The following is a 20,058-nucleotide window of genomic DNA, read 5'->3' as shown; positions in this document are numbered from 1 at the left end:
ACAAGTCACGAGTAATCAAGAAGGATGGAAGCGAGAGGTTGATTTCAGTCATCATAAATAAATTCCAATTTACTTTTCTTCTAGAGGTTAGTCTTATGGAGGGAGGGGCGGTGATTTCATGCAAGTGTCAAGGACGAGTGCTACACAGTTGGATTCACCAAGGAGAAGGGTCGTAATCAGGGGCTTTTTTACCTCTGAGCATCTGCTCTGAGCATAGTGAAGCGGGAGTCGAGGAATAACTTGTTGTGCCTCATTGGATCAATGGAGTGGTTTTGGCTTGCTTCCTCTGATGAAGTTCCAAAAAGTTACATTTCTCATTTAATTGTGATTCTTCAATACATGTGAGATTTCTGAGTACGGATATAGATTTTTTGAATTGCGGTGCATGACGATTTGAGCAACAGAACTTGAAGACATGCCGTCCAGTTATAAATGTATACCCTTTCTAGATATATGTTACATATTTGCAAACAGGGGAGGGGGGCATATTTACAAGAAATGGCACAGAGCCTTACAGTAAGCATTGTTGCTGAACCAAGCAGAGTCATTTTCTAAGAGCAGGAAAGTGCCATATTTACAACAATATTGTGCATTCCTGTACTCACCCCTGCGCCGGTGCAAGAAAGGCAGGCTAGCGCCAGCACAGGTGACCTTGCACCCATGGTGATGGGGGCCTGCATTGCAGGGATGATTGTGGTTATAAAAACATTCATCAATGGTGTTCTGCTCATTCTATGTGTGCTGCTGAATGTAGCATACATAGAAAGAGCAAAGAAAGAGGATCAATAAAAGGTTTTCCCCTCATTGCGCCACTCCTACACCTCCCCTGGGAGTAGTACGTTTTTGGCACTGACTCAGATATGCAGATCCTTGTAAATCTGGAGCAGTGTCAAAAAGCAATGAGTGTTGCTTGGAAACACCCACAGCAACACCCATTGCATACCCCCTTGCTGCAGAAAACTGCTTCAAGGAGGACCATATTTACAAGCGGTGTTAAGCCACGCAAACTGGCTTAACGCCTCCTTGTAAATATGGAGCAGGGCATTGCACCACCAGAGCGTTGGAAAAAGTGTTGCTTCGGTTGCACAATGCCCTTCTAAATATGCCCCAGGGTATCTTGTGTGTAGGGTTGTGAAAGAGAAACTGGGATGGGCAGAAATTACCACCATGTTTTGTTATGAGTTCGGGCTCTCGGGTGGAGTGCATGGCCTACTCCTCTTCGCCCAACAGTCAGGCTATTCTACAGCTGAGATGTCAATGCTTGTTACCTTTCCACCATCTAGAACATAAATCCTGAGCTTTATGTCCCAAGAACATCTCAAAATGTCCAGTTCCACCGCTGCCAGGGGAAGAGTGCTCCTTCCAGTGGTGGCTCGCACAGGTAAATGCTATGGTGCGGTGAGGCAGGGTAGGGTGGGGGGTAGTGGAGTTCGACATACGACAGGAAAGTGGAAAGTAAATAAATAAATAAATAAAACCACTTACCTTGCGCTCACCGCATTGCTGAGCAATGCGACGAGCGCAAGATATGTGGTTTGATTTATTCACCTTCCACTTTAACATCTTTTGTCAATCTCCACTACCCCCAAACCCGCCCCGCCTTACCACCCCACAGTGTTTACCTGTGCGATCCGCCATTGGCTCCATCATGTTTTACTACTTTGTTATGACATAATACACAGCTTCAAAAATGTTTGTCGAAAAGAGAAAGTGATGAACTCTGAATGACAGATAATATGCAGTATTGCTAGAGTGCAGTAGCTCAAGTTGCTTCCATTGCCGCATTTTCACCAGCCGATCTCTGCAATGCCTTACAGTTTAGATTGTCCCTTGCCAGAGCCTTTGTACATCACCCTTCTGTACTCAAGAGATTAAGGATTTACCCAAGGAATTCAAACTGGGCAAAGGGCTTAAACCAAGCTTAGGCCTCAAACAAGTTTAGTTCATCAAACAATACATGGTCGCAGTGGTTAGTGTCTTCCAAAGAAACGATTGTAGTATATCGTCCATTCTGAACCTCGCGAGACGGTGGATCCTTAGAGAACACTCATGAAGCCAATCGTGCCACAGCTCATTGGGCCAGTGACCTGTCGTTTGGTGAGCCATTACCCAAGAACCACAGTCAAATGTCCACACTGTTTATTAGGAGCTGAATAACATCATTTTAATCTTCTGAGGCAACATCTAACACATGGAAATACTGAGTGCACGACCTGTGAAGTGCAGAGTCTGCTATAGGGTAAACATAATTCAACGCTGGCAAATAAAATAACACTTAAACAAAATAAATAAATTACATAAACATATCTTCTCATTTTCATATTTTATCCCGCCCATCTAATATTTTTTGTTATGCTCATTTATATTATTTACATCTTCGTTTTCCCCACAAATAAATTATACAATTCTCAACATGATATAGATCAGATAATGCTTCATTTGGATTTTCAAAAAGGACAAAACTCTACATTTCTCTTTGTCACATAAAGCACCTTCTTATTAATATTATGTTGATGCTGTCTTAAATATTACTCATAAAATGAGGGTGCTTTTCATCTCTTCAGACATCTCTCCATGAGCTCATATATCATTTCTCTAGGGCAGACTTGAACCACGGAATGTCATCATGAGATGACCTGTATAAGTGGGGAAACATCCTTTACAACGAAACTTTTTCCATGCAGTATCTTTACAACGCAGGTATTACAACGACATGTGCTGGAGGGCGCTGTAGGATAGGGAATAGTTTAATTTACTATCCAAAACCTTCCCTACTATCCACGGGGACTGGAGTTGGAATAGTAAATTAAACTATTCCACTATCCAGCGCCCCCCAACGCAAGTCGTTGTAACGACTTGCGTTGTAAAACCTGCGTTGTAAAGGCATGCGTGGAAAAAGCATGCGTTGTAATGACATACATCCGTATCAGTGTGCATCTTTAAAGTAGAGGTATTTGAGCTTCAGGATCTGATAGACAAGTTGGTACCTATCAGTCGATCTTTTACCCATACCTTGTAATGGGCCTCGGGAGCCCTTACCCTCATCTGCGCTTTATTTGAGGCCATTTAAGGTGGGTTATTGCAGTTAACTAGAGATAAACAAAGCAATGAGACACCTCCTTTGCTGTCTGTCTATTTTCTAGGCCCTTCAGCTAGCTGGCCTTCCATCCTCTACACACCCATGGCCCATCTTCTCCTTTGAAGGCCTGGTTGCTCCACTCATATTGAAGGCTCGACCCTGTGCCGTGTCTTCTTACTTCATGCCTGGGCCGGCTCTACTCCACTAGAGGGCCTGACAGTGCCTGATTGGATGGATATTGCTCAGTGTTCACCATCCATGCATTCAAGCGTCTCTTCCGTTGCAACCTTGATGTCTGCTGATCAGGTTCAGGTACCCCTCAGACTTCAGGAAGCGAGGGTAGGAGTCCCGCTCCATGAGCATGTAGACTGTCCACTGAGCCTCATCGAAGCATGTCAGAGTGGCCTCTCTCACCTTTTGGGCAACAGATTCTCTTGTGTGGAAGTCAAGGTTGACCTAAAGAAACAAGGGGATGAGGTTTGATGTGTTAATCCGTTCCTCTCATAATATCTAACGCATGCTGTGAACTGTGATGTTGCAGAATCAATCTTTGTGGGGCACTTGTAGGAAGATACTCAAAAGACTGCTTGTAGGTCATGACAAAAGTAGGCAGTTCACTAGACTACAAGGTAGGGTGCTAGATTTCACTACAATTAATCTGCAGACATACTATCTAGCTGTACTCTCCAACAACACAAGAATCTACCTAAATGCATGTCTAATTCCATTTGTGACTTGCACAGCAGCCTACCCGTGTAAATGTCCAACATACAACAACATACACAACAAACCATCAGTATAAATAATCTGCTCTGTCCCCAACTGACACAGCAATCTACATGTCAACTGCCTCCACATAGTACATTGTTCAACTGTAGCAGCATCACTTAAAACTCACAAAATGCAGCCTAACCACACCAATCAATATAGCTCCACTTGTGGTAAACAAAACAATCTACAAATAAATATGTCGAGCCTCACTCTCGACTTAGAAAACAGTCCACCAGTCTAAATGTCTTGCTTCACTCCCAGGCGCTATGCCAAGACACGACTGGACAAGCCTAGTTCCACTCTGATATTTCAGCATTCGACATGTCTAGCTCTAGTCCTGTACTCTGACCTACTACAAAATGTACAAATATACACATCAAGCTTCAATCCTGACCTAAGTAACAATCGACAAGTATTCAGGTCTAACTCAACTCCTGAGTTATGAAATATGCAACCATACACCAGTCTGTATGTCTAGTTCCGCTCCCTACCTACACAGTAACCAACCATTGGACTTGCCTACTACCCTGTCTACCCAGTAATAAATCATTATGCATAATCATCTTCTTACTTTACTGCCTACCTATGGACTTCCCATCCATCTACCAGTGTGCAGGCCAAGATCATTCCCTACCTGCCGGCATGAAGAATACTCGGTACACCTCAATCTCTCCATGACTAGTCAACCATTACTAAAATACCCACCTATGTCACTGTCTACCTACGTATCCACATACCTATCATCCAACAGACTACACATCACATCTCAGACTACCGGCCCATCCGGCTACCATTCTACGTACCTCGTCTCCTTCTGTTTGCCCTGCCAAATTACCATTGCCCAACCATTCATGAATCTATCAAAGAGATGACACAAGCAAAGCCAGAGCGGCATTGAGAAAGGGGTAGGAAAAAGAGTGAGAAAGAGAGAGAGTGTGTGGAAGGGAGAAAGAAACCGAGAAAGAGATTAAAAGGGAAAGGTAAGTTTGAGACATGGTGAGAGGTAGTGGGAGAGAACGATCAAGAGAAATTAGTTAAAGAGAGAGAAAGGGGGAGAAATACTGAAAGAGAATGAGGAATACTGGAGGGAAATATATCAATAAAGAGAGCAGAGAGAAAAGGACGAGAGAAAAAATGCATGCGATGTGAGAGATAGAAAGGGACAGCAGGGAGAAGAAAAAGGATTGAGAGAGCAACAAAGGAGAGGGCAAAAGGGATAGGGAAACATGAGGGAGTGAAACAACGAAAGAGCATTGAAGAGAGCCTAAGAGCGAAAGAATGAGTGAGAGTGGAAAATCACTTGTAGTCTCCAGACTGTGGTAGCACAGAGTCTCCCATCATAGCTGTTTTACATAGAAACTGCACCACTGCTCCTGGGCACCATGACTCCAGCACAGACTCAGACCCAGATGTTGACGCACCTGTCGCGGGGCATCTGCTTTGATGTATTCCTGGTAAATTCTCTGAGCTTGACTCTGCAGGTTGTCTGTGCAGGCAGATTTCTTGAAGTGCTCACAGGCCAGCCAGAAGTCCAGGTTCTCATCGCTGTACTCCGACTTCAGGAAGACATGGAAGGCAGCTCGACCAGCTACAGTGGGGCAGAAAGGAAGTAGAGCTTAATTTGTGCCTGTGGTAGCAGGTGATGAGTACTGGCGTTCCTTTTTGGGTGCCTGGGACTATATTATTGAAAGTGCTTCAGGAATGTATTTGCACCCACTTGTTGCACCTCAGGGGCATGTTGATATTACAAAAGGGCGGTAGGGCCTTTCGAGGCCCCGTTCTTTAATACAGATAGTGCATGCTCTGATGTGCACTAGAGCAGTCTCAATGAGCCATTCCGTCATTTGAACCGGGGTGGCCCTATAATGAGCAACATCTTTTCCTCTCCACCTGCACCATATTACAGTCACAGGAGCAGAGGAAAAGATGCCAATAGGGGGAATGCTGACAGTGCACAACATAGAGGTGGCACCCAGTCAATGCATCCTCCTCGGCCTCCTTGAAATTTAGGAAAAAGGGCCCCAGGGATACCCTCATGCATCCCCTGCAAGCAGGTGCAGTCGCTCACCCCATCTACTTGCAGGAGGATCCCTGCACCCCTTTAAAACTCAGGGCTGGTTACCACCAGCACAGAGAGAGGTGGACAGGGACACCAAACCGCAGTCTGCCTTCCACTAATGCGCTGTTTCCTGTCCAAGCGTGGGTTCTCCAAAGCAGGAACAGGCCTTTTGCTATGATTCGGTGCATTGCCCTGGTGTGTACTTAGCGCACACACTAAAGTGCGTGCTGCGGGACAAAGTGGGACAGTGCCCATATCTATAATACGTCACTGGGTCCTATTTTTCGCCATCAGACTTTCACCCAAGAGAGAGAAAGGTAGAAACAGGAGAAAGAAGAAAGAAGCGAAAGAAGGGAACACAATGTGAAATGAAGAAAGTATGGATGAAAAAGATCTGTTGAGAGTGAGGTAAAGAGACAGGAAGTGCGGGGTAGTGAAAGCAAGGTATGAGATAGACTCCACTGCAAAGCTGTGGTATTTGACAACCCTGGCTCTCAGCAGCACTGGCGGCGGCCATCTTGGAAAACCTCTTGTCCCTCATACTGAGAGAAATGGTTGATTTGGAAATCTTAGTTGGGAATATGTAGTTAGTGTTTTTTTTGCAGGGCACTTCAGCGTGTCTAGGAGTGCCTTGTCCTATAAGTTTGTGTCTCCACTACAGTCAGAATGAAAATAAAGATGATTGTAGATGCTATAGCCCTTCCTGAAGGTTTGATAACTACCAGGAAATTCCACTTTTCTCCCTTGTCCTACTAAATGGCCTGAACATTCTGCTGCACCTTCTTGCGCTCCAGAAGCCCAGCCAATCAACGAGGAGTCTATGGCATTTATTGTAGGTTGGCAGTAGGTATTCTCAACACAAAGAGCGGAAGCATGGGTGACTTTCATGATCAAAAGTGCTTTAGTCCACCATGGTTTGTACCCAGAAGGCAGCAGCTCTTTGTGGACGGGAAGAGGCGGCAGTTGCTTTCTCCAAGAATGAGTAGATTTGTGAAATCACATGAAATGAATTCGTACTTGTATAGCGCACTTATACCCTGAGGTGTCTTGGCGCTGTAAGCATACCGCTGTGGAACCCTTCCTGGCTTTTCCCTGTGAAATGCCCACTCCTGGGCACGTCCAAGGTGAAGCCAGGCATCCCAGCGCTGTTGGGGCCGTTGTGGAGACTAAGCAAGCTATTGCCCAGAGTTGCAGAGTGGGACCCGTGATTAGAATAGGCACCGAGGCCAGAATTATCAGGTCCGAGGAAATTGAGCCCAAGACCCGCCGAGGCAGGAATTGAACCCTGGTCCCGGGCCAGACCTTTGCATCAGGGTCTGCTGCTCTAACCATTGAGCCACACTTCTCCACTGGTGAGGTCCTTACCATTGTAGCAGAGCAGGCACTCCAGCGATTTGGACCAAGGTGCAGCCTCATCTTCATGGAACCTAGGGGAGCAGCAGAGAAGTGGAAAGTTTACTTAATGGAAGCATATATTTTACTGACACATCAATTCCTAGACCAGGGCCCATAATCAAGTCATGGCGAAAGAACAGAACAATGGGCCCCAAAGCAAAATAAAACGAGAGGCCAGGATCTTGAAACCACCCATTGCAAAATTGTAAAGCATAGTGTTCCACCAACAGAGAACATCTCAGTTAAACTATGAGTGATTTCTGGCTTCTTGCAAGTTTTGGGGGCACTAAGAGGCTTATTGACAAGTCCATTGCACCGCTGTGCATCACTTTTTTTGATGCACCGGAAGCATAGTGTGCCTGCCCGTATTTACAAGGCCATGTGATACCCTGTGGCTTTTGTGGCCTTGTAAATATGGCCCCCTTTCACACATTACTCTGTTTCAAAGGGGAGTTCCATGAATGTTGCTGTGGGTGTTCCCACGCAACATCCATGGCATCTGATGCATTGCCAGATTTACAGGGTTTTTGTAAATGTGGGAATGTGTCCGATTCCTATGCCTATCGAGGGGAAGTGTAAGAAAGTTGCAATGAGGAGAAATACCTTTATTTCTCCTCATTTTCATTGAAATAGGAAAACACCTCTTGTGATTGTTTTTGTGTGTGAAGAAGTCACTTCCTGCACAAAAAGAATCACTCATACAACGCCGACAATGCCGCCCTATGGCAAAATAATGTAAATGAGGCCCTCAGTGTTCCTGTTAGAAGGGTTCTAGTCTTGTGGGTTATGACCCTCTGTTGAAATGGCAGTGGGTGTATAACCTGCTGTCAGCATCTGGTGCTCTTGGCTAGACAGAGGATGCCCCCCCTCCTTTAGGCAGTGGGACCGCCAGCACCTCAGGGTGATGGCAGCATGTGCTAGTCCACTGACATGAGCGGTAATGTTTGTTTAGCAGTTCACAATTATACAGGTATACCAGGCTTATAGAGCGTATATTTAACAAACACAATAACCCTGTGATTAATGAGAATCTGTATTTAATTTGTACCCCCGGGGTATTTCCACAACACTCTCTCACCCTTTTTCTTGGCATATCCTATGATCAGCGGTGGCGGTAAATTCCGCCTCTGCAAGGAACGGTGCATTAATGGCTTTCTACCCACTCAACACAGATGTTACCAAGTTATGTGTCTCATGGAAAACCATATTTAGCTCTTAGGTGTATAGGACTCTAAGCTCTATCCTCATGTGGGATCATTAACACAAGGACTAAAAAATGCCATTAAAACCTTTATAAAAAGGTAGCCATTTTGTATTTACGGTATGCACAAAACGTACCAAGGTGTGATACATTACATATAAAGCGCTTTTCTTTATAATACGTAGTTTGATAGTAATTGTTTTCCTATTAATTGGTCAGTCAATAAAGTGAAAACCTCTTGGATATGTCGCACACCCGGAGAAAGGCAGAGCCTTATTCTGTTTACTGTAAGCTGACGACAGTGAAGACCACCTCCCCTCATTCCTCTTGCCCGTTTTCTATGTTGCTGTACTACTCACTTCTGCGCCTTGGAGTAGGAAGGCTTAACGCCTGGCTCCAGTGGAGGAAACATCGATCTCAGGTAACCCTTCAGGTCCATGCTGGTGGGCAAAGAGAGAGCAAAGGTCAGTCCCGTGTAAACTGCTATGGCACCTCAGCTAACTTAATGTTACATTACACGTGTGTACAAAGTGATTCTATGAGCTACATCAAACTTTCTGCTCTTTTCCTGCCTGTGATATTTCATACAAGCCTTAATCTCTATAAAACTTACTATTGGTACTAGCTGGGAGAAAAAACAAACTAACATTGGTGCCAGACATTATCTACCAGGAAAGTTCTGCCATCAAAACAGTGCCCCCCCCCCCCCCCTCAAATTGCACTAGGACATTTGTGACCTCGATCACAATTTTTGGACTGGGCCAGAAGCATTTTCTGATAGTCACCAAACCATAAAGGCCTACATACTTTTTCTGTTTGCTTTTTCTTTTGTTGAAAATGTGATCTCTGGGTTCTACAGGTTAAAAGGGCCACATAAGAGAAAGAACAAGGAACATTCAAAGGAACACTCGGAGGGCAGTCAAAGCAGCTACAAAGTGCCGCCATGCCCCGGCACTGCAGTTGCAATTGGGTGAAATGTTGAGATGGGAGAGAGGCAGAGCTGTAGAGAACCAGTGTGTGGTGGGCTGTCCAAGCCTTGCAGCTGAGCTGGCACGTCAACTGTAGGTCTATCGGGCCATGCACTCACCTATATACCAGCATGTGGAAAGGCTGTGCAAAGCATAGGAGATATGACTGTGCGGAAGAAACAGGAAGTGCAAAGAGCCCTCACATTGTATACGTTTCCGTAAAAGATTGGTTTCAAAAGATGGTATTCAAGGTTGAAATCCATGCCAGATTTTAAATAAATCCACGCAGGATAAATCTCCGTGCAATGATTCTCAATGAGACCAATTAACCTCTTTTAGGTGGATCGCATTACTGAGGATTCCGAAACACCGCCCACACCCTGCGCTCACACCTTTGGTACTATAGTGCTGTCGTCATGCGTTGGCGGCCTTGTCTGATCACAACGCAATATCTTGCGACTGTGGAAAGAGGTACAGTGTGGAAAGCCCAGTTCCTCTTCTCCCACGAGAATGGATACACAGCTTCCTCATTCTGGTGAGAAGGAGGAACCACCAGAGTGTTCAGCCTCTCCCTACATCCTGTTAGCTGTGACGCATGCAGGAGAGCAGGGAGCTATGCTCACAGTGCGTCGTCTATCTCTACGTCATGCAAGATCATCGTGGCTCTTCTAAAGTCGCTCAATGGAAAAACTAGTTCATGTGCTGGACAGTCTGGGAGAGGTCTTTTTATCCTGGGACTGAACAAATAGCATAGTTAACAGTTTAATCCGTCATATACACTTCTCTTTTTTGTCCCCAATATATTTTTATTTTTTTTCCATACAAATATACATTTAACATTTAGGACATTTCGCTGTGGACGTGGAGTGGGCAATGTCCCCGCTGCTTTTACTTTAAAATAGGTGGCAATGTACCCCCGCTTTCCAGCAGAGGTGAGTGCCCTGGTGTTATCAGCATCGTTGAGTGGCAGAACTAGAAAATGGAGGTTTCTTTAGGAACGAGAAGACGTGAGGCCACGGTGCAGCTGAATAAAATGTGCTGTACGTTCCTCACAGACCAGTCTCCAGTTTCCTGAAAAGTATCCTGCTCTCCAGCACTGGCATGAATCGATTGGCATTATCCTTCAGCAATCACTGTTCTTAAGGCACTGGTTGTGCCAGAGAGTTTAGCACTGCCAACCATGGGTCAAAAGATCTGGTGGCAAGCCATAGAACTGGATCTATTATTGAACTCACGAGCTGCACCGAGGGGTGAGACTGGTGAGAGTTGGGCCATGAGTCAAGTCCCACAAAGTGGCACCAAACCCTACATAAAGCTGTTTCTCCTCCATGCTAGTAGGATACAAACATCTCTTTTTGTTCCTACACTATTACAAATATTTTGTCTATGAAGTGCCTGCAGAAGCTTCACGATTTGCAATATTCCTTGTTGCATGACTTCCCTGACCTGTTCCGCCGTCTCCATATGTGCCTCAGAGAAGACCACCGCGACCTGGACACCAGGGTCGGGCCTGTGTAAGAACGGTTTTCTGTCTTTTCAAGATACTATGACGTACATGTATGCGAAGAGTTTCTCAACTTCATAATGAGCGAACAAGAAAACGAACCAATGACTACTGAGTCACTGAAGGAATGAATGGGTGATTTAATTATTAATGAATCCAAATCTTGTTACAGACAGAGCTTCAAAATGTGCTATTTCGAGGTGTTCAAACAAAAAGGTAAAAAAAAAGCATTAGTGCTTATGTTGTGTAAAAGTCTACTAATGCGGCAATTGTCGATTTCTGTTATCTACCTATACATTCATGGTGTAAAATATGTATGCCGTCCAAATTCCTTCAAAAAATACACACAAAACAATTTGAAACAACAGAATATCTTTTAGTAGCAACTTCCATAACAATGTGTGTGACCTATATTATGCATGGAATATTGCTTCTCCAGCCATATATAACTATTATGCAAAACATTCGAGGGATTGCTGAACCTCAGAAACAATGAATCTCTGGGAGATATTTTATTCGCTAACTCCAACCAACACCCAATGGTTCTACTCAGTCTCAGTCAATATTGTTTACACTTCAACCCTCCTTCAACTTCTCACTTTTATGTCAGGCTCCCTTTGTCGTCCTAAATCCTTTCCTGAAACCAAATGAAAATCCTCACATACATTTTAGGCAGGGCACAAGTCCTAAAAAAAGAAGTGTTTGTTGGGGGGAAGGGGCTGACGTCACGACAGGAAGTGAAGTCACGAAAGGTGGCTTGCACCATCAGACTCATTGCCTCCCCTCGCTCACTTCTTAGATGCGACTGCATCAGAGAAGCCAGCTTGAGCAGCGTTCTGAATGGGCTCCGATCTCGCCCCAGAGAGGCCAAAGAGTGAATGTGTGGCTCTATTTGCTCCAGTTATCGAGCTCCCGGTAAAGTAAGCGGGGGACGCTGTCTACCTGCGTGGTACCCTGACGGGAGCCCTGATTTTAGGGCACAAAACTCAAAAGCTTTCAGAAGACAATCGATCTTCGTGCTCAATAATAATAAAAAGCTTGGCGCTTGCTTCTTTTCTTTCTTCCAATATGAAAAAAGAATTAAATGGAAGTAAAACTGCATAGTTTAAAACTTATTTTAATTGAAAATGTGTGGCTACAGTGGCTACGGTCCAATTGGTGCGCCTCAGTTCAGATACGTTGAAAAATATGCTCCAGAGAAGAGCAAAATTATTCATGCATTTAATTTTTGGAAATTTGCGAGGATTGTCTGAATTTACGCAAATGGCTCAAAAAGTGGCTTTTCATGCAAAGGGAAACATGCCATTAAAAAAGTCAGGTGAAATATATGCAAGAGATTGGCGTGAGAAGATGTATCTTAGTAACACATTTTCTGTTTTAAACAGTCTACTGCTAACAAACATAAGATGAGAAATTGCATAATTCCAAAATTTGACAAGTTCACAATTGAGTCGTAATCAAATTGTACACTGGTCTATTCCTAACCTCAAAACGGATCACGCTGCACACTGCATCAACGCTTATTAATAGTTTTAGCCAAATCATATTATCCATATTGACCTGTGGATGCTGCACTTCCTTGGCACCTTGGCCGATCTGTCCTAAAGGTACACAGAGCATTATTTTAACTATGAGAACCCAATCAGGAAAAATTACAGTAAACACTCTTTGGTGTGCTGAAGCCCAGCTCAAGGGTGGACCGGGCCTGTCCACCTCTTAACTTGCCCATCATGTAATTGACCCGTTTGGGTGGGCTTCTCATGGTTGTGATAGCTCACTAGATAGCACCCACTAGTTTGCGCACTATCAACCCAATAAAACTCGATATTTACAGAGGCGCACGTGCGAGGTACACTTACAAGGTCCTTGGCTTCTTTCTCTCAGTCACCTCTTCTGTGCCTTCCTGGCCTTTGGGCTCCACTGTGCTGGATAAGTGAGTGTAGAATATTCCAGGCATCTTTGCGAGCGTGTGGCGTTAGGCTTGTGGTCTTCTCGTCTTAAGTCTGCGCCGTGTATTGTGGCTAAGGCCACGTGCATCACCGCCTTTTATGGCTGCTCGCTGACGTGGGGGCAGGGGGCGTGTGAAGTTACGAAGCGTCGTTATCAACTGACTTGACCGCAAACCTTCAAGTTCCTCTTTTCTCGCTGTTGACGTGTAAAGTGAAGCAGACACAAAGGACCTAGCAGAGAGACATTCTGTGTCACATTTTCAGCTTTACCGCCTTTCAGACACAAGTTTGTTTTTATTTGAGAATCTCCTCTTTATACGTTCATTCCTGCCTATCAAGAGTGTACACCTTCAAATGGACGTGATGTCGTCTGGGGCTTCCCAGTAGCTGGCCATCCTGAAGATATTGGCTAGGAACTTGGATCTTTTTGAATGTGGTGCAGTTTTTAACTGGTTCAGATGGATGCTGTGTTGGGCACCTGCATTCAGTGATTTGAATAGGAATCTAGAAGTGCAAGTACTCACTACTCAATCAATCAGGGAATTGTAAGCGCACTACTCACCCGTGAGGGTCTCAAGGCACTTGGGGTGGGAGTGTATATAGAGTACCTGTTTGTTCCTGAGAAGTGCCGGTACTCGCCCATTAAATGTACAGCAGCAGTGCTGAGAAGTGCCAATACTCGCCCTCTCAAATCAAAGAAGTGCAGGTACTGAGTACCGGCTCATTTAAAGCTCTGCCTGCATAACTTTTTGAGGACAGGGGCTCTAACCAGGAAACATTTGTGGCTGGCACTTTTTCATGTCTCTGTGGTGAGTTAATGTGGTGCTTAGTGCAAATGCCTTTATCACAGTAGCATGAATGCAAGTGTCTAAATGTGATAATGTGTGACAACAATGTTTGTATGTGTTTGCTGCCTGTCATTTTGTTGTGGTGGTGATGTATTCTGTTGCGTTTGTGTTGCTGTGTTTTTGCTCTTGTCTACTGCAATGTGCTGTACTGTCTTGGGTTCTATTCAGAAGTTTTATTGAGTTGTTCTGTGTTATGTTTTAACCACATGGGTGCTGCTGACGAGCTCAGCTCGTCACGGCTGTTGGAACGTTCGCACGCGGAGCTAATATCCACGCTGTGCTGAACGATCTAAAAACGGGTGTGGCCGTGACGAGCTGAGCTCGTCACCTGCAGGGCGGCGCCTCGCGCGGCCCCCCTCCCCCCCGCACAGCGGGGGAAAAACACCCCTCAGCGAAGGGGTTAAGTGTGCTGTTTTGTTGCTCTGTGTATGTTATTTTGTTATGTTATGTTGTTTATTTTAGATACATCAATAAATACTGCTATATTTTAAGTCAAAAGTATCTCAAGCTTTCAAAGGTCCTGTGACAAGCAACTGTTTTCTACGATCTGCAGTGGTAAAACAGCACTGCTACAGCTTTTCAACTGGAAGACATGAGCCAGTCCAAAAATGTGGGAGAGACTGTGTCTTAACTTAGCACTTACGGGGGGGGGGGCTCTCTTGTGCCATTCACCCAAAGACTTTTCATCGTCAAACTTTGACCCAGAGAATGAAAGAGAAAGCCAGAAAATGGAGGGAGAAGGATGAAGAGAAAGATAGGAAAGGAGTGATAAAAAAACCAGCAAGAGTGAGATAAAGAGGCAGGGAGAGTAGGATGGAGGAAGAAAGGGACATGAGGTGGAGGCTAGGCAGCCTTAGGGTTTGTCAGTCATGGCATATAGCAGCGCTGAGACAGGTTCCCAAGAAAAGTTTTGGGCCTCTAGTTAAGACCTGTACACAGGGATGGAAACAGTATAGCTCGTTATTAGCAGGAACCACACTTTAGCATAGTAGTGCAGTATTTAATAGCTGCAGTTCAGCAGTCCAGCTTGGTGCTGTAGATGTCGTAATGCTGGAGTAGATTCTCTCTGTTCACATGGGAGAGTGAGTGCTGTTCTGTCTCCTCTCGTTGATTCACTGGCTGCAATAAATGTTCTACCAAATTCAAAAAGAAAAGTGAAAGCTGTGTGTGATTTTACCAACTGTCTGTGTGTGTAAAAAGCAGAGCAGATGGTGGACTGTCGGGGTCTGATGGTGTTACATGGAATCAAATGCTGTTTCTGTGTAAATCTATGTAAAACTGCACACCCTGGGTGGAGTTTCCCCAAACCTTATGTCTTTTTATGGGAATGATTGAAATTGCATACATTGTAGCGGCATGTAGGAGGGGCAACATACACTGGGATCTTAGTGCACCAGAAATATGTCAGATTGAGAAAACTGGGAAGAAATGCACTGTGTGTGTCTCTAGCACCTTACCATTCTTCTTGCCTCACTGGAGACACTGCAACCAGTGGCTTTAGTCCACTTTCTGTGACTGTGCCCTGTGACCATTAGAGCGTTCAGTATCAAAGACAATCACTGCTGGGCCTATGGGGCAGGGGTCTCGAACATTCCCTCAACAGAATCCGGCTTTGACTGGGCAGAAGGACCTCGCTGGCAGTTGACAGGAGGCCCTCGCTTGACAGAAGGCCCTCACTGTCACTTGACATGAGGCCCTCTCTGTTACTTTAAGGAAGGGCCCTCGCTGTCACTTGACAGAGTACCCTCACTGACGCTTGACAGAATGCCCTCGCTGTCACTTGACAGATGGCCCTCGCTGTCGCTTGACAGAATGCCCTCTCTGTCACTTGACTGAAGGCCCTCCCTATCACATGCCAGACTGCCCTCACTGTCACTTGCCAGAATGCCCTTGCTGTCACTTCACAGAGGGCCCTCGCTGTCACTTCACAGAGGACCCTCGCTATCACTTGACAGAAAGCCCTTGCTGTAATTGTGGCAGAAGATGCTCACTGTTACTTTAATGAAAGATCTCAGTGATAATATGACAGCATGCCCTCACTGTCATCTAGGCAGCAAGCCCCCACTGGCACTATGGAGCAAACCCCCAGTGTCACTAGGAGAGCAAGTCCCATCCTCTCACTATGAGAGTAAGGAGTAGTTTCTTACCTGTAACTCCAGTTCTGTAGTGGGGATTCTCTGTTATAGTCATAATTGGTGAATAGTCCAGCACATGTGCGTGGACCCCGGAGCAATCAAAATAGTCTCTTAAGTGGTCTTCTTCTGCAGTCCTGCATAGACACTGAAGAGAAAATGAAAGACAAATAATGCAGCCTGAAATTAACAAGGCTACATTGGCCAGCACTTCATCCTGAAGTGAAAAAGGATAGCCAAATAATATAGAAATTTACACATTTTACAGAGTTTCACACATAGAGAAACTCCCCTTCACAAAAATCCTTTATCATGATAGAGAGGAAGGGTTGGACAGACAAGCCCCATAGGCTGCCATTATGTGTCTGGAAAAGGGATACCGTGCCTTTAAGGAACCCTCCAGAGACCCTCGGTATCTAATGATGCAGCGCCAAAGGCAAGTTACTTTCAGTTCTTTTTGATGGACTCTTAGAGCCAGGCCTGTAGCATCCAGGAAAACACTTCTTCCACCGGGGAGGAGGGCGGGTCGCTTATGACTATAACAGTCATACCCCTCTGTAGTAGGGGATCTCTGTGTATAGTCATAATTTGTGAATAGAATGGCAAGCCCATCCCAACAAGCAAATCCAGCGGTGGAAGAAAACTAAAAGAAAAATCCTTACTGAGCATATAAATTCCTCAGCGAAGCCTCCCCAACTTGCCCATCTGTCCTGGTATCAGAATCCAGGCAGTAATGCTTAGCAAATGTGTGGACAGACTTCCACGTAGCCGCCCTACATATGTCTGCAATAGGAACGTTATGTAGCAAAGCCGCTGTAGCCGCTTTGCCCCTAGTTGAAGGAGCCTTAGGCTTACATCCTAGAGTTTTGTTAGCCTTCTGGTAACATAGTTGTATACAGGACACAACCCACCTAGATTTGGACTGTTTGGAGGTGGCAAGGCCAGTCCTGACTGAACCGTAATTCACAAGCAACTGATCTGACCTACGAATGTCTTTGGTCTTATCTAAGTAGAATTTCAACACCCGCCTCACATCAAGTGAATGAAGGGACCTCTCCGCCGGAGAGGAAGGATGTTGAAAAAATTTTGGTAACGTGATCATCACGTTGACATGGAAATCAAATATCACTTTAGGGAGAAACTTAGGGTGAGTCCTCATGACAACCTTGGAAGCATGAAAGACAGTATAGGGCTCCTGACAACACAGAGCCTGAATCTCACTCACCCTGCGAGCCGATGTTATAGCCACAAAGAAAGCCGCCTTCCAGGACAAATGCTGTAGATAAGCCTTATGAATAGGCTCAAAAGGCTCCTTAATCAACCTTGACAGCACCACATTCAGCTCCCACGAAGGCGAAGGACGCCTAATGGGGGGAAATACCTTCTTTAAACCCTCCAAAAAATCTTTAATTACAGGTATCTGGAAAAAGGATGTTTGTGTAGGGCATTTCCTATTCGCAGTTAATGCTGCGAGGTGAACCTTAATAGAATGGAAATTAAGGCCAGATTTTGCTAAATGTAGGAGGTGTGGAAGGATGACATCTTCCTTGCAGGAGGTAAGGTCAGCATTCTTGGAAGTGCACCAGATGCAGAACCTCTTCCTCTTGTAGGCATAGGAGGTCCTGGTGGATGGCCTATTAGCCTCCTTGAGAATTTCCATGCAGTTGTCAGGCAAGTTCAAGTGTCCATACTATATCTCAGGAGCCATGCCGCCAAACTCAACGATAAGAGGTTAGGGTGCACCATCTGCCCCCCGAACTTCGTTAGAGGGTCCGACCGACATGGAAGCCGCAGATGTTGTTGGAGAGACCGGTGGAGCAGGTCTGTGAACCACCACTGTCGAGGCCACTCGTGACCAATGAGTATCATTCGCGCTCTGGATTGAGACAACTAGATGAGCACTGCCGGAATCAGGGGAATGGGTGGAAAAGCGTACAGAAAGCTGTTCGACCAGCTGATCCACAGTGCATTCCCTAGAGTCCCCGGCTGGTAAAATCTGGAGGCGAAGTCTCTGCATTTGTTGTTTTTGGTGGTGGCGAACAGATCTATTTCTTGAGTACCTCATCGTTTAGGACCCACTCATGGTTTTCCTGAACAAGCCTGCTCAGTGCATCCGCCTGCGCATTCTGCACACCTGGAAGATGGGTAGCCATTATCGTCAGTCCTCTGGCTAGTAGCCAGTGCCAGATCGCTTGCGCTTCCCGAGACAGTGTGCGCGATCTCGAGCCCCCCTGCTTGTTGAGGTAATACATTGTGGTCGTATTGTCAGTCTGTACAAGCAGGGAGTTGGTCTGGAAGGACGGATGAAAGGCTTTCAGCGTCAAATGAACAGCCCTGAGTTCCAGAAAATTGCTATGATACGTGGACTCTGCCTGTGAACACATTCCTTGGATCTGCAGATGGTTCGAATGCGCTCCCCAGCCCTGGAGAGAAGCATCCGTCACAATGGTCTGTAATGGAATGTCCTTGTGGAATGGAACCCCTTTGAGAAGATTCCCTGCTGAACACCACCACTTCAGGGACTGCTGAGTGTGCTTAGACAGTGTGATCCTGTCCTCCCAGCTCCCTCTCTTCTGGTTCCATTGATCCTCCAGACATTCCTGCAGCAGTCTCATGTGGAGGCCTGCATGTTGTGTGAGGAAGATGCAAGACGCCATCGACCTCAGGAGAGACGACACTGTCTTCACCGTCGTTGAAGGAACGGACATGAGAGTCTGAGCCTTCTGAAGGATCAATAAGTGTCGCTCCTCCGAAGGACACACACTTGCTCTGAGAGTATCGATGGAGGCTCCCAAGTACTGCAGACACTGAACAGGAGTCGGGACAGAATTAGACATGTTGATGTGCAGACCCAGTTGGTTCACAGAACAGCCGTCCTGTTGAAATGCAATTGCGCTTCCTGGAAAGTGGAGGCTTTGATCAATCAGTCGTCCAGGTACGGGTAGACAAACACCTTGTTCTTCCTCAGGTGCGCCGCCACCACCGCCATGCATTTCGAAAACGTCCTGGGTGCAGACTTCAGACCAAACAGAAGTACGGTGTGCTGATAGTGGTTGTTGCCGACTAGGAAACGCAGGAACGTCTGATGTTTCTGTGCTATGGGTACATGGAAGTACGCATCCTGCAGATCTATTGCGCAAAGCCAGTCTCCTCGATGCAGCTGAGGATAAATCTGGTGCAAGGACAGCATGCAAAATTTCTCCCTACGAATCCATTTGTTTGCTTGTTGCAAATCCAGAATGGGCCTGAACTCGTTTTTGTCCTTTTTGCACACAAGAAAGAACCTTGAGTATAAACCCTTTCCCCTTTGAGACAGAGGGACAATTTCTATCGCCCTTTTTCTTAACACGGTATCGGCCTTTGCTTGAAGTTCGTGCAACAGGTACTGCGAGCGAACCGGTGGGATAGCTGGAGGAGGGCTTAGAAAACGTAGACTGTATCCATTGCAAACAATATTCAGCACCCACTTGTCCTGAATTTTTTTTCCACTCTGCCGCGTAATTATTTCTGAATGCTTCCCCCCACCAGAGTGGGTAACAGAAGAAGGGGAAGTAATCCCTCAGGGCTTAGACCCAGCCAGGCCCTTATTCCCCGATGCGGATTGCTGGTTGCCTCTACCCTCTGACGCTTCTGGAAGGGCTGCCTCTGGTATTGTTGTTGTTGCTGCTGCTGGTGTCCAGCTTGGCGACCCTGCCCTCGCTGGAATCGCTGGGAGGAGTAGCGCCTTTGTTATGGACGGACCAGCTCCTCCAAGCCCACAGCCTTCAGCGTTTCAACTTCCGCCTTCATGCGGGCCATTTCTTCATCCGCATGGGTCCCGAAGAGGGAGGACTACGAAAAGGGCAAATTGGCAATCCGCTGTTGCGCCTCCGATTTCAGGGAGTTAAGTCGTAACCAGGAATGGCGTCTCAAGTTCACCCCATGGCAGTATCCATGAGGTGCCTGGAGAGAGATGTCTGAAGCGCGCTGATGATTTGATTGGAAACCATCATGCCTTCATTCATGATTTCTTGAAAATCTTCCCTTCTGTCCCTCGGGAGGAGCTTAATGCATTGTTGGAGTGACTCCCATAGCGACCGGTCATAGCGACCCAAAAGCGCAGTTGAACTTGCTGCTTTCATGGAAGTGGCCGCTGTACTGCAGACCTTCCTC

The 20,058-nt window shown here is 45.9% G+C and overlaps 1 protein-coding gene across 1 annotated transcript; it reads right to left on the bottom strand.

Moving 5' to 3' along the window:
• Positions 1-2,124: 2,124 nt before the first annotated feature.
• On the bottom strand, positions 2,125-13,000 carry LOC144828721 (regulator of G-protein signaling 1-like). Its single transcript, XM_078687124.1, has 6 exons — positions 12,837-13,000; positions 8,865-8,945; positions 7,275-7,336; positions 5,272-5,438; positions 2,920-3,535; positions 2,125-2,636 (listed from the first exon to the last, which is right to left on the bottom strand). Exons 1-5 carry the CDS (start codon positions 12,932-12,934, stop codon positions 3,344-3,346), a joined length of 600 nt encoding a protein of 199 aa, XP_078543250.1. The 5' UTR covers positions 12,935-13,000; the 3' UTR covers positions 2,125-2,636; positions 2,920-3,343.
• Positions 13,001-20,058: the final 7,058 nt, after the last annotated feature.

The sequence above is a fragment of the Lissotriton helveticus genome, chromosome 1_1 (genome assembly GCF_964261635.1).
Source record: "Lissotriton helveticus chromosome 1_1, aLisHel1.1, whole genome shotgun sequence".
Classification (NCBI taxonomy): domain Eukaryota; kingdom Metazoa; phylum Chordata; class Amphibia; order Caudata; family Salamandridae; genus Lissotriton; species Lissotriton helveticus.
This window is presented reverse-complemented; position numbering and strand designations above follow the sequence as displayed.

Coding starts and splice junctions, on each gene's coding strand:
- LOC144828721 (XM_078687124.1), bottom strand. CDS start 12,934: ATGCCTGGAATATTCTACACTCACTTATCCAGCACAGTGGAGCCCAAA. Junction 8,946..12,836: donor AGAAAGAAGCCAAGGACCTT/GTAAGTGTACCT, acceptor TTTGCCCACCAG/CATGGACCTGAAGGGTTACC. Junction 7,337..8,864: donor TCCTACTCCAAGGCGCAGAA/GTGAGTAGTACA, acceptor CTGCTCCCCTAG/GTTCCATGAAGATGAGGCTG.